The following is a 14820-nucleotide window of genomic DNA, read 5'->3' as shown; positions in this document are numbered from 1 at the left end:
AAAGTGATTTTACTTTTCTTATACAAAAAAGTCTGTTCCATATAGGTTACCTAGGTGAGCAGTATCAAAAAACCAGCCCCATAGTAGCATTAGCATTCATATATATAGTCTTAATGTATCTAATTTATAGTCTTAATGTATCTAATTTGGGGCAATAATTGTAAAATATTAGATTTCCTTAGAAGAAAACCTTAGTAGAAAGCAAGTTTAAGAAAATTATACTGAGGCCAGGTGTGGTGGCACATGCCTTTAGTTCCAGCACTTAGGAAGCAGAGGCAGGTGGATCTCTGTGAGTTCAAGGCCAGCATGGTCTATATAGGGAGTTCCAGGTCAGCTAGGGCTACAGGGAGACCCCGTCTTTAAAAGACCAAAAACAAAAAAACAAAATTATACTAGTACTAGAGAGATGGCTTAGTGGGTGCTGCTCGATTCCCAGCACCCACATGGAAGCTAACAACCATCCATAACTCCAGTTCCAGGGGCTCTGACATCCTCTTTTGACCTCTGCAGACATTGCATGACATGGGTGCACTTACATACATGTGGATGAAACACCGGTACACACAAGATATAAATAATAAAATGTTTTTAAAAAAGAAATTTATACTGCTTGTACTTTCTACTTTATAGATACTAACTCTGTGGTAAATTTTCTAATGATGCAGAGGAATGAGAAGATAGAACTATGCTGATTTAACTTTTTTCTTGCTCTTCAGATTATGGGTTCCATGAAAGTGTTATCCTTTATTGCAGATGGATTCTATATATATTATCCTATGTTGGTGGTAATTCTCTGCATTGCTACTTATTTTAGGTAAGAAACTTTGCTTTTTTTTTTTTTTTCATATTCTTAGTTGGATCTTGATGTCCTTCTTCCTTAAAACTATTTTACTGGCTTAGTTTTAGTTGTTTGTTTTATTTTGGTTTTGGAAGAGCTAGGATAGTTTGAAAGGACTTTTTGAATGATTGGGTCAGGTTCTCTCTGTAGAGCTAGTTGAAGGAGAATTATTCTATTACCATATTTAGGCTACAAAATGATAAGATTAATTGTTTGATTATAGCTCCTAAGTCCTGGCCTTTGACATTGACAACCAGCATAGTTTACAGTATCCCTTCAAGCCTAACTTCTTTCCAATAACATAATTTAGACTTTGAACGTTTTCTGTAATTATTGCTGGGTTTCTAAATGTTTCAGATAATAGCCAATACAGAGGGTCAAGTGAGGAACGGTTTTTTGTTTTTCGTCCTTTCAATTTTTTATTGAGTTTTTGTGCGTTTCATACAATAGCTCTTAATCAAATTCAGATCCCCATCTATTGGTCCCCAAAGACACTCCCCCCCCCCCGCCGGCCCTCATACATTCTGTCATATAAAGTCCTTTCCGGCTATCCTTCGGTGCAAGTTCATCCACTGGAGTCTAGTCAGCCTATCTAGAGATCTTAAAGAATATCTATTCTCCCTCACCCAGAGGTAATCAGTCTCCAACAGTTCCCAAGCTAAGGCCAGGGCCTGCCACCCATTTCCTTGCTCCACATTGGGTTCTTGTCTGATTGAGTTGGCATAGGTCTTGTGCATGATGCCACCATTGCCACAAGTTCACATGAGCAAGTTTCCAGTGGCCTGAAAGCTTCTGTTTCCCTATTTTCATGGACCAACCTTGGCTTTTACAATCTTTCTTCTCTGTCTTCCACAATGGTCCCTGAGCTGTGGATGGGTGAGGTTTAATATAGGAGTTCTGTCCTGGGACACACACTCTGCAGTCTCTTATTCTCTTCAACTTAGCCAGTTGTGGCCTTCTGTGTGCGTCACACTTTGTTGTATGAGGAAGCTTTGCTGGTAAGAGTTGAGAGATATATTAGTATTCTCTCTACCCCCCTGTTCTACTCTTTACCACGAGCCTTAACCTCCATGCTTCCTTTCTGTTTAACTGGCTCCTGCTGTTACAGCAGGATATATACTCACATATATCTTGGTGCTACCATCTGCAAATGAGGAAGAACGTACGTCACTTGCTTTTCTACATTTGTATTAATTCACTTAGTATTCACTCTAGTTCCATCCATTTGCCTGCAGATTTCCTAATTTCATCTTTCCTTACCATTGAGTAGAACTCCATTTTGTAAATGTACCACATTTTCAGTATCCACTCATCAGTTGAGGGACATTTAGGTTGTTTCCATTTCTTAGCTATTGTGAAAAGAGCAGCAACAAACATGGATGTATACGTATCTATAGTAGGAAGAGTTTTTTGGGTATATGCCAAGGATCATATGGCAGATTCATTTTTAGTTTTTTAAGAGTTCTCCATACTGATTTCCATAGTGAGTTTGTAATCCCACCCTCAGTAATTGGGGCATTCCCTTTTCTCCACATCCTCATCAGCATTTGGTTTAATCTTTTGTTTTAATCTTAGCCAGCCTGACTGGGGTAAGATGGAATCTTAAAGTGGTTTTGTCCTGTATTTCTCTCAAGAGGTACATATGAAGCTGGAGAGAAATTATCCCCTACTTTTAGAAGGCCTATGGACTGTTCTTTTTATGGTGTTAGAGAGGATTATAAAATTTTCACAGAGGTAAGATTCAAAAAAGTTAAAACTATTACACTAATAAACTCATACCAGCTGTGGTTACCAACATAAGACTTATACAAGATCAAACCAACCAAAATTCCTGCACAGATGAAGGTGATCTCTAGGCCCTACCTGTTACTAAAGAGCTATTGGAAGTTTGATAGCTGTTCCAGGAGGGAGAATCTTCTTTGGGGATATGGCCACTGGTGGTTTCCCATCCTCAGGTGAATGGCCCTACACCCATGCATATATGGACACTACTTATCAGACTTAGTGGGTTATCAAAAAAGACAAGAAGTTAAGAGGTGTTGGAGGGGGTATGGGAAAAGTTTGAGGAGGGACATGGAGGGTATATATGATCGTATTTCATTGTATACATGTATGAGATTCTCAAAAAATTAGAAAAATGAAGAGTTCAAAGACAGGTGTGCTTGTCTTCTAGAAGCCTGTCTTTTTACTTTCAGGTTTCAGGTACCCTCACCCTTTTAGTCTGTCTGCCCTCTCTTACTGATTAAGTACTCTATGAAGTGCCCCAAATACTGCTTTTACAAAAACATTTCATTAATATTAATTTGCTTCCTAATAAAGTAAGTTTTCTCAACTTAACTTTTATTTCAAGCTTATAGTATTACTTCATAATTATAAAGAGCATGTTAACATGGAGCCGTGGAGATGGCTTAGTAGTTCAGAGTACTGACTGCTCTTGCAGAGGACCCTGGTTCAATTCCCAACACCCACATGGTGGCTAACAACCATCTATAACTCCAGTTCCAGGGGATCAGATGCCTTCTTCAAATTAGAAAATTATATTTTGCTTTTTGATAAATAAAATAGCTAAAAGAGTATAATTCCAAATAATACGGTTAGCTGATCATGATACCATGTGTCCATAATCCCAGAATTTTAGAGGCTGATACAGGAAGATACCATAGCAAGACCTTGTCTTAAGAAACAAACAAAAGTAAAATAAGATTAAAATATTAGTACGAACTGATGCTAAAGCTAATATTTTGTGCTTTTTCCTCAAAATAGGATAGAAGAAAGAGTAGCAGGCTTTATATATCTAATGCTGAATCTTGATTATATGCTTATTCATTTAAAAGTTTTGTGAAAGTATTAGTGTAATATTAAGAGATAATGCCATATAAATATGCCTTTTCATGTCAGGCTGTGCGCAAGCTTTTTCGAAGGAGAAATAAGTACTTTCTGAGGATGACTAGCCATAATACTATATAACTTGACATGATGACTAATATTAAAACTTAGTTTCTTTGGGAATGACAATAGTAAAGAACAATTTGTCCAAAATATTTATCAAGTAAAATAATGCTTATTTTCTTTAAAATCTACTTTTATTAGTTTGGGAACCCGTTGTTTGAATCTGCTTGGTTTCCAGCAGTTCATGGGAGATAATGATATGACATCAGACTTAGTTGATGAAGGAAAAGAATTAATCAGACGAGGTAAGATTTGTCTTTTAAAATAAATAAAGGGAAGATGTTAAGTGCTGAGACTGAAAGTAATATTTGCATAATTTATAAATAATTTTAATCTACCTTAAAACTTATAATTTACTACAGAGTTTTATCTTGAAAATCTATAGATAGTGTTCTTTTTTAAGATTTATGTATATGAGTGTTATGCTGGCATGTAAGTATACCTGTATTGTGCAATACTTGCAGAGGCCAGAAGAGGGTGTGGGATCCTCTGGAACTGGTGTTAGGGATGGTTAACACCCATGTAGGTGGTAGGAACTGAACCCGAGTCCTCTTCAAGAGCAGCCATTGTTCTTAACCACTGAGCCATCTCTCCAGCCCCTAAAAATATTTGAAAACATAGTTATAATGTTTAAGAAATTTCCGTAGCATAAATTATTAGTATGCATGTTACTAGATAATATCCGCTTATGATCTTAGAGTTTGTTTTAATCAGCTTTCTGTCTCTGTGACAAGATATCTGAGACATTTGTAAGGATGAAAGATTTATTTTAGTTTACAATAGTTGATGTTTCAATCTATGTTCACTTGATTTTGGACCAATGTCAAGGCAGTATATCATGGCAGAGAATAAACTAATTTACCACTGGAGGAAACCAGTTTACCATGTAGAAACACTGAGAGACAACTGGAAGGGGTTAAGGTCCCTATAATTCCTTCAAGGACACACCCCCAATGACTTAACTTCCTTTCACCATGTCCTGCCTTCTAAATGCTCCATCACCTGCCAACAGCAGCATAGGCTGGTGACCAAGATTTTAAGGAATGTTTAAGATCCAAACCAAGCAGAGTTGTTTTTTGTGTTTGCTTTGAAAAATATTTGCCAAGTTCTGTACAACTATAAAGCTCATTAACTTAAAGATTTATTAGTTTGATACTGTGTGGGAAATCATTCAGATTGTTTTCTTAGAGTGTAATGATCATTGATGTGTGACTATGATTACTTTTAGAATATACAGAACTTTCCTATAACCCAGTTATGAAATTGAATTATTTACTGATGGATTATTTACTAATGTTCAAGTGACAGAAGAATGGACAGAATAATCTTGGCTTTGGGGCATTGGTTCTTACACAGTCTCCAGAAATATCTACTATAGCCTTTATAGTCTGTCATAGGAAAGTAGTGTCTATTTAATAAGTAGTTCTATGTCTTCATATTAATTAGACTTCACTTGGCATATCATGATCCTTCCTGAGTTAGATTTATAAGAATGATAACTTGGAAGGTAGTTAGAGAACAATCTGAATTAGGAGTCTATAGAATTTGTCTTAAGGGGAGTGGGGCTCCATATAGTGAGCATCTAGTCTGAAGTAAAATGAAATAAGAATTATACAGAAAGAAAAGAAAGTATAAACATAGTTTAAAAGAAAGCGATGAAAGAGAGTAGAAGTTACAGAAGCAAATTTCAGGACACCATGAGGGAAAACTTTTCTTTCATTAAAAGTAGACAGACTACAAAGCCATCTCTAGTGAAAAACAGTGAAACATGTCTGTGTAATGAGGTAACCTCAAAGGTCCTTCCTAACAACCTGTTGCCTTCAGTATTGTAGTAATTTAAAGGAAATGTCATCATAGTCTGGTACCCTTACTTCAGTTACTCTATGTCTAATAAAACCACATTATACCAAATTGAGGCCACTTTTCTTATCTTTAGAGAAAAGGAAACGGCAAAGGCAAGAAGAAGGTGAAAATCGAAGAAGAGTAAGTACAATATTTTATTAATTTGCTGTAATTGTGCAGTGTCTCAAAAATACCATAAGAATATTACTTACTTAGAATAAATGGTTAGATAGAAAAGCAGTAGGTAAATGGTATAGAATGCATGTTTAAAGAAGAAGATTTTTAATGCTTTCATGTATACATATGCTAGGTACCCTGTCAGACTTACTCTAAAAATGTCATTAGAGGACTGGAGAGATGACTCAGTGGTTAAGAGCACTGGCTACTCTTGGCAGAGGACCTGGGTTCAATTCCCAGCACCAACATAGCAGCTAACAACCGTTTGTAACTCCAGTTCCACAGGATCCAATGCTGTTTTCTGATCTCCACAATACACTCATTCACATAAATTAAAATAAAAAATAAAATTAAAAAAAAAATCATTAGTAGTAACTTCATTTGGGTCCAACATCCATCATTAACTTGCCTAAGGTATGTATTCACTCACTATTCAGAGTGGATTTTTGCAGCCCTGTTAATAGTTTTGGTTGTTTAAAACTGTGCTTTTTCTAATGAGGAAGAACCCAGTGGAAGGATGCTTTTGGAAGCTCTTGTCAAGAAATTCCGGTGGACTCTCATATGAACATTTGAAATTTGCCCTGTTCTGACTTTTTTTCTAGTTCCCTGCCTAGAATTTGTAATGCTAATTACTCTTGCCTTTACTTCTCCTTCACATCTCCTATTCGCCAGTCAAAGACTTTCTTTTCCCCGTACAGATAAGAGTTATACATATATGGGAGTCTTTTAGATAGACCCACTGAAGGGGTACTCCAATTGCCTTACCCTGCGTCCCTGTTCAGCATGGAAGAAGCCAGAGCATCAGCGTCCCTATTCCCTGTCCGCAAGTTGGGTAACCTCTTCAGATGATGATGTGATAAGAATAGGAGGTAGGAATTGGTTAGGCAGTTAGGGTAAAAAGACCCCAAAGGAAAGTAGACAGGGAGAATGTCCTTGGGCCTCTTAGCAGCATACTCTGTTCCAAAGGCCAAAAATGTCAAAAGTATTTGGGAGCTTGTGTCTAATCCTTAAAAGATCTTAGGGTTACCTCTTCAGAGGGGGGAATGTTAGAGTAGCAAAAAGCCCTATTTTAAAAAAAAAAAAGAAGAAGAAAGTGTACTTGAAGTTATCAGAAAAAAAGTGATGGGGAGATATGGGAGGAGTTGGAGGGGAGGGAGTGGGCATGGATTTGATCAAAACACCTTATATGCATATATGAAATTCTCAGTAAAAATTTTTTTAAATTGTGTTTTTTCTAATATGACAATATTTTCCTCATTAATCTCTGTTCAGTCTTCCATTTACTTTCTCTTAGAGGGTGAAAAAAAAATAAAAGCAAAAACAAAAAAAAATAAAAGAAGAAAATCTACTTACTATTATACTACTGAATTTTTAGCATATGATGTATCTACCTTGAGAAATAAAGACTAACAGATTTGATAGTTGTCTTTGTGTATTTTAGTGAATGCCATATATAAAGGAGACTTTCTTTTTTTCAGAAGGCATAATTAGAATCAAACAGTAGAAGTTACTAGAAATAAATTTCATCTATGAGAACTTGTAACTTCCACAATTTACCAAAATTGTAATAGACTGCTCAAACATAAAATACAATGTATTCAAAGCACCAAAAAGCATGAGTCTGTCCCTGCATTGTACAGAAGGTTGAATTGGGTGATTTCAGTTGACCATTTCAGTTGTATAAATTTAATATGTAGAATCTGTTAGTGTGATTTTATTGTCTTTATTATGATGACTCCTAAATCTTATTTGAATCATAGTCTAATTTATGTTTGTATACAACTTTAATTTGCTATTAAAAGTGACTTTTCAGATCTATGATATTTGTAGCTTATTTGAGTAAAAGAAAGTTTTAACATCTTGCAACTTTTACAAAGTCAAGATACACATGATGTAGTTATAATACTTTTTGAAGTTTTAGAATACTAAATTAATGTAAACATATTTGGCAGGATGTCTTTTTTAAAAGATTTCTTTAAAAAATCTTTTTTATTTTATTTTAAATTAGTTTTATGTCTGCATGCATGTAAGTGTACCCATGTCGTACAGTGCCTATGGAGGTCAGAAGAGGGTGTCAGATCCCCTGGAACTGGAATTACAGATGGTTGTTAGTCACCATGTGGGTGCTGGGTCTTCTGCAAGAGCAGTCAGTGCTTTTAACCTCTGAACCATCTCTCCAGCCTTGCAAAATGTCTTTATTAAAAACTGAAGCTTGGGCTGGAGAGATGGCTCAGCAGTTAAGAACACTGGTTGTTCTTGCAGAAGACCCGGGTTTGAATCCCAGCACCCACATGGCAGCTAACAACTGTCCGTAATTCCAGTTCCAGTGGATCTGACGGCCTCTTCTCTCCTCGCGGGTATTGCATGACACAGGTGCACTTATCTACATGCAGGCAATACATTCATACACATGAAATAAAAATAATAAATAAAATATTTTAAAAAACAAAACTGAAGCTTATGAAAACTGAATTTAAAGACACTATGACAATTATGCTGATTACTTGTGAATTTCTGATAAAAATTGTTATATTCTATATAGAATCTGTTGACAGTGATGAGTTATTTATTCTCTGTTTTATATATATTTGAACTTCCTTTCTAGGAATGGAAAGAACGTTATGGACACAACAGAGAAGATTCTACTAGGAACAGAAATGTTCATCCTGATCCCAAAGAGTCAAATTTCTCAGATACCAATACAAATTGGTGTAAGTAGTTTATAATCTCGTTTGCTTATAAATTATTTTATTTTTTATGCTTTCTCTGTATAGGAACAGACCATACCTTCCCAGAAATGCCTTTGTGGACTCACAAATATGTCTACTGTGACTTACCGCTCTCATATTCCTTATTATAAACAAAAAAGGGGAAATAAGAACATTAAATGAATAGTTATAAGTGTGCGAATGTAATTGACCTAATCATTCCCAAGGCATGTTCTGTAGAGATTTTAAATTCTGTTATTTATTTTTATATTATGTATATGAGTGTTTTCTCTGCATGTATATAAGTTCACCCATGTTGTTCACTGCCTGCAGACGCCAGAAGAGGGTGTCATATCCCCTGGAACTGGAGTTATGGATGGTTGTTAGCCACCATGTGGATGCTGAGAACCAAACCTGGGTCTTCTGCAAGAGCAGCCAGTGCTCATAACCCCTCAGTCATCTCTCTAGCCCCCAAAATTTATATTTTTATTTTATTTTTAATTATGTGTATGTGTCTGTGTACCACCTGCATTCAGTGCCCAAAGAGGTCAGAAGAGGGCATCAGAAGAGGCTGAAGTTACAGGCAGTTGTGAGCTGCCTGATGTGGGTCCCAGGAATTGAGCTTGGGTCCTCTGCAAGAGCAGTTATGTGTTCTTAGCCCCTGAGCATCTCTCTAGTCCCTGTAGAAATACTTAATTCTACTATTTGCCTTGATGTTTTTCTTTACTTTTTTATACGTTAATGTAGGTTATTTAGTTATTTTTATAATTGTTTATTGAGACTAGCTCATATTCAGGTACTTTCACATGTATACAGTGATAGATAAATTTCTAGTTCTCTGGATGTTCATAATTTAGTAAAGGACTGATAAAGACATAAGTCATCTACCATTGATGCAGATTAAGAAACCCCCCTCCCCTATTGCACTTACCTGCATTAAGGCAGAAACAAATAAGTTTCCTTTGGAAGATTCTAGGAAACCTGTGTTTGTCTAGGACCATGCACTGTATAGGAGACAAAGTTTATCTTTAGGGGAGATGTCATACTGCTGATGGAGTTGCATCTCTAAGGCTTCAGTGCACAGGGTTCTGCTTGACTCTGAGGATGAAGCAGAAAAATCTGAGCACCTTCTGCCAACCAGCTACTCTTTTACACAACAGTAGTATACTGTTGGAGGAGTAGAAACATAGGGACCCTGCTAATGGTCTGAGGATGGAAAACAAATACTGAGAATGCCCATCTGTACTTGAGGTCCAGCTAAGCAACGAGGTAAGAGTCCATCACTGGAAAAACTGAAATCTGTGGGTGGAAAAACTGAAATCTGTGGAGACTTAGGGAGCTAAAGCAATAATAGAGAACAAATACACTTAGGTTGATTCAGTCCCTTGACACTAATCATCTAAGTGAGGTATGCACATTCTGGACAGAACTCTCATTTATCTTAACTTCTACATTCTTTTAAATGTAATTTCTGGTATGTAACAAAAAATTCTGAGGCAAATAAGAAGGTAAAATATGAGCCATCTTCAAATATAAAATATTCAACATACTAAACCTAAAAGTGCCTCAGATACTGGAATTATCAGATAGTTCAGTGATGAAAATAATCAATTAGTATGTTAAAGAATGTAGTGGAAATGTTGGATGATGTGCATGCAGATATATAGGAAATTTCACCAGAGGGTGGGAATTTATATAAAACATAGGAGCTGAATGAAAATGTTAGTAATATTTTAATGGTAGACTCCTAATGATGATATAAACTTCTCATGAGAGTTGTTACCAAAGGGTACACACCCGATGCTGAAGAACCTACATGGGAGAAGGGAAAAGAGTTCTATTCTAGGAAAGGATTTTCATAATAAATATTTCTGTAATGAACATTTAGCTGGGCATTGAGGATAGAAGACTTAGTCAGATGAGGAAGGTTTTAATTAGAAGGAAGAATGAGTAAGTGTAGGGTCCGCTGGTGTGAAAGAATACCTGAAGATGTGTTTTCCTCATAACTAGAGCTTAAGCATGAGGAAGCTGATAGGAGAAGTCCCAGAGACAGTTTGGAAACAGATACTGTCTTGCTCAAAACTGTGGATTATATTGTAGGTAAGATTTTAACTTGGGAAGAAGCATGATTTTGTTGTTGCTGTGGTTTTTTAGAAAGATAAATTTAATGACATTGTAAAGCATGATTTTCAGAGAAACCAAGCATAGAAGCAATTTTAAAGTCTGTTTTTGGAGTGAAGACAAGAATTATGAGGGCCTAAAAGTAGGGTGGTGATACTTGAGATAAAAGCAAAAGGAATAAATAGGAGAAAGCTAAGGACACAGAGAAAGAATCTGTAAAGCGATCTAGATGCTTACCATTGAATGGAATTTGCAATCTGGGAAGATCTGGGAATGTGAGAGGATGGCTAAAGAGGAAGCACAAGGCATTGAATAATGAGTTAGAGAGCCACTATTTTCTGGGTGAATGAATGAATGACAGAAACAATGAGGAGGCTTACATTTAGGGCAGTGAGAAGATGACAAAAATATATGACAGATAACCGCCTTATGTTTTCAAAAGAACTGTCTTATAAAATTGGAGGTTTTTTTTTTTTTTAAAGGATTCTGTGTGTGTGTGTGTGTGTGTGTGTGTGTGTGTGCGTGCGCACGTGCAGTGCCTGTGGAGGCCAGAGGGCATCAGATCCCCTGGAGCTGGTGTTAACAGTCAGTTGTGAGCAGCCCTCATGTGGGTGCTGGGAACAGAGGTTAGGTCCTCCCCAAGAGCAGTGAGTGCTCTTAACTGCTGAGCTGTCTCTCCAGCCCCATAGAATTTGAAGCTACTTGAGCTTCCCAAAACAAGACTATGGATAATTTAAGTTGTTTACAAAGAAATCCCATCCTTGTGAAAAAGGGAGAGTTGTTTCTCTAGGTCAGTACTGACCGAAATGATAACTATTAATGACATGTGACTACTGAGCACTTGCAATTTGGCTCTGTGTTGACAGTATTTTGGATCTGTAGATAAATTAATTTCAGCTGTGTCTTTTTACTTTTTAATATAGTGACTAGAAAATTTCAAAGTAAATATGGACTCTTATTTTTGTTGGCCAGTGTTGCTCTTATTCTACTTCATGGGACAAATACTAAGGTTTTTCTTCAAGTTGAATTGATTATACCTTAAAGTTCTAGCTCAAACAAGGAGACTCACTATGAAATTAAATGAAGTTTGATTTAATAATGAACAACTTCATTGTGGTGATACTATAGTTGAATGTAAATTCTGATTCTTATTTTATAAGTCTTCACACTTTGAGCTTATCTACTTTGAGCTTAGATTAGTTGGATGGCTAAAGAAACTTTCCTCTTTTTTTTTCTATTATATTCTTTATGACTTTAATCTGATTTTTTTATAGTGTAAAATAATATTGCTTTGTTTTCATAGTAGCAGTTTAACTTCAACAGATTTGCAACAAGCATTTCCCTTGTAGTACTGAAAAATCATACATTTGAAACATTAGCTTTGTATCATAGATAATGAGGCAAAATAGTGTAACATCATAGACATTGTTTTCAATAACATGGATCATTGGTGGAATTATAATCAATTCCTAAGAACTACTTTCCAGTTATATTAGAAGAGCAGCTCCTAAAGTAACTGTTATAATTTTTTTAAACATCTATATTGGATATGATGAGACATTTCAGAATCTTTAATATCTTATTTTTTTCCTTGTGTTTCTTCTAATAGGAAAATATAACTGACTTTTTTGCATAAAGAAGCAAATGCACAAATAGGGCACTTAACCAAGTAATTTTTCTCTTATAAAACTAAGCTATATTTGTATGAAGGTTAAAGAGATGTATTATAATGTGACTGTTTTGGATCAGTGTCTTATCAGACTGTCTATTTTTGGAATATTTAAGTGTAAAATATCATTTGTTACTCTACCAACAAGGAGCTAAGGATTTTTAGTACAGTAAAGAGGCTGATTGGATGCATAACCTTTTTTTCTTTCATCCTTCTGGAGAGGTGATGCATAGTATTTTTGTAGCTGTTATTTAAATCTAGATGAAGACTTACCCACTTCATTGAAATGTCAGAGCATTCTAGAAACATATTTTTATTCAGTATACCATCTAATAAGTAGATCTATCTCTTCATATGCTTGGTTCACAGAGAAAGGATTCATTATAAAGATGAAGCATTCTTAAAAGGCAGTTTTATGTAGTGCCTGGGGAACTATGTATGTGTCTTTACTTTCAGTGTTTCATCATTTAAACAGTCTGGGAATTCTTTTTCTTTTTAAGTAAATAATTTATTGAGAATTTCATACATAAATATAAAGTGTTTTGATCAAATCCATGCCCACCCCCTCCCCTCTAACTCCTCCCATATTGCCCCATCACTTTTTTCTGATAACTTCATGTACTCTTTCTTCTTTTAATTTTATGGGGCTTTTGGCTACTCTAACATTCCCCCCCTCTGAAGAGGTAACCCTAAAATCTTTTAAGGATTAGATACATGCTTCCAAATACTTTCAATATTTTTTGGCCTTTGGAACAGAGTACGTTGCTAAGAGGCCCAAGGACATTTTGACTTTTAGCCAAGAAACTGGCTACTTTTCTTTGGAGTCTTTTTACCCTAAATGCCTAGCCGATTCCTACCTCCTATTCTTATCACACCATCCTCTGAAGAGGTTACCCAACTTGCGGATAGGGAATAGGGACGCAAACCACTCTGGCTCCTTCCATGCTGAACAGGGATGCAGGGTGAGGCAATTGAAGTACCTCCTCAGTGGTTCTATCTAAAAGACTCCCAAATTGCATAACTCTCTAAGGGGAAAAGAAAGTCCTTGAATTGTGACTAGGAGATGTGAAGGAGAAGTAAAGACAAGAGTAATTAGCATTACAAGTTCTAGCCAGAGAACTAGAAAAAAGTCAGAAAAGGGCAATTTTCAAATGTTCATATGATTTCATTGGAATTTCTTGACAAGGGCTTCCAAAAGCATCCCTCTATTTGGTTCTTCTTCATTTTTCTTTTGTCTGCCAAGGCTGGACTCTAGAGTGATGGAGTCAGGGTTTGCTTTCAGGTATTTTGATAGCTGTTGGAGTGGTTAGAATCAGTGTCAATTCCCTCTCAAAGGCTTAGTTGGCTAGGAAGAGTGGCTGGATACTCCAGTGAGGGTCCAATGACCCTGCTTGGCCCTCCTTTAATGAATGAGCACAACCGTGAATAAGCCCAGTTGTGATGATGTTAGCAATCAGGCTCAGCTGAAGTTATGATGATGGTAGTTATTTCGTGCAGAAGGGACTGCTGTATAGCATCATCTTATTAAAAGGACCTGGAATTTAAAAGGATTTCATGCTAGGATCGACATATGAGGGAGAGCGTACATCGTTTGTTTTTCTGAGTCCGTATTACTTCATTTAGTATAACAGTTTCTAGATCCATCCATTTACCTGCAGATTTCATTATTTTATCTTTCTTTACTGCTGAGTAAAACTCCATCGTATATATGAACCACATTTTCATTATCCACTCATCAATTGAGGGACACCTAGGTTGCTTCCATCTCTTAGCTATTGTGAAAAGACCAGCAACAAACATGGTTGTACAAGTGTGTCTCTACAATAGGATGAGTCCTTTGGGTATATGTCAAGGAGTGGTATAACCAGGTCATATGGTAGGCTCATTCTTATTTTTTTTAAGAGTTCTCCATACTGTTTTCCATAGAGGGTTGCACAAGTTTGCAATCCCACCAGCAGTGAATGAGCATTCCTCTTTCTCCATATCCTTGCCAGCATTTGGTATCATTTGTTCTCTTGATCCTAACCAGTCTGATTGGAGTAAGGTGATATAGGGTGGTTTTAATTTGCATTTCCCTGATTACTAACTATGTTGAACACTTTTTGAGATGTTTCTTAGCCATGTTTATCTCTTCCTTTGAGAACTCTGTTTAGAGCTTTGGCCCATCTTTTAATTGGATCATTTGGTTTCTCGATTCTTTGTTTTTTTGAGTTCTTTATATATTCTAGATGTTAAATCTCTGTCAGATATGTCACTGGTGAATATTTTTTTTCCCATTCTGGTGGTTTTCTCTTCACTTTTTTTCACTGTTTCTTTTGCTGCACAGAAGCTTTTTAGTTTAATGAGGTCTCACTTCTTGATTGGTGACCTTAATTCCTGAGCATCTTCTGTCTGATTTAGAAAATCCTTCCCTACACCTATTTCTTGTAAGTTACTCGCAATATTTTCTTCTAATAGTTTCAGGGTTTCCAGTTTCACATTGAGGTCTTTGATCCATTTGGAGTTGACTTTTGTGC

General features: G+C 36.2%; 1 protein-coding gene across 5 annotated transcripts in view; it reads left to right on the top strand.

The window, feature by feature from the left end:
- The window catches only part of Lmbrd2 (LMBR1 domain containing 2), a 73973-nt gene that overhangs the window by 39987 nt on the left and 19166 nt on the right, over positions 1 to 14820 (top strand). For all 5 annotated transcript variants that reach the window (XM_017800342.2, XM_017800341.2, XM_029567783.1 and 2 more), the window contains 4 exons: positions 717 to 814; positions 3929 to 4032; positions 5724 to 5770; positions 8412 to 8517. In XM_017800342.2, the coding sequence (XP_017655831.1) occupies positions 717 to 814; positions 3929 to 4032; positions 5724 to 5770; positions 8412 to 8517 (355 nt within the window). The remainder of the gene's footprint in view (positions 1 to 716; positions 815 to 3928; positions 4033 to 5723; positions 5771 to 8411; positions 8518 to 14820) is intronic.

This window comes from Nannospalax galili, unplaced genomic scaffold, assembly GCF_000622305.1.
Source record: "Nannospalax galili isolate Female #2095 unplaced genomic scaffold, S.galili_v1.0 scaffold139, whole genome shotgun sequence".
In the NCBI taxonomy this organism is placed as follows: Eukaryota; Metazoa; Chordata; class Mammalia; order Rodentia; family Spalacidae; genus Nannospalax; species Nannospalax galili.
The sequence above is the reverse complement of the archived record's forward strand: the minus strand, read 5'-3'. Positions and strand labels throughout refer to the sequence as shown.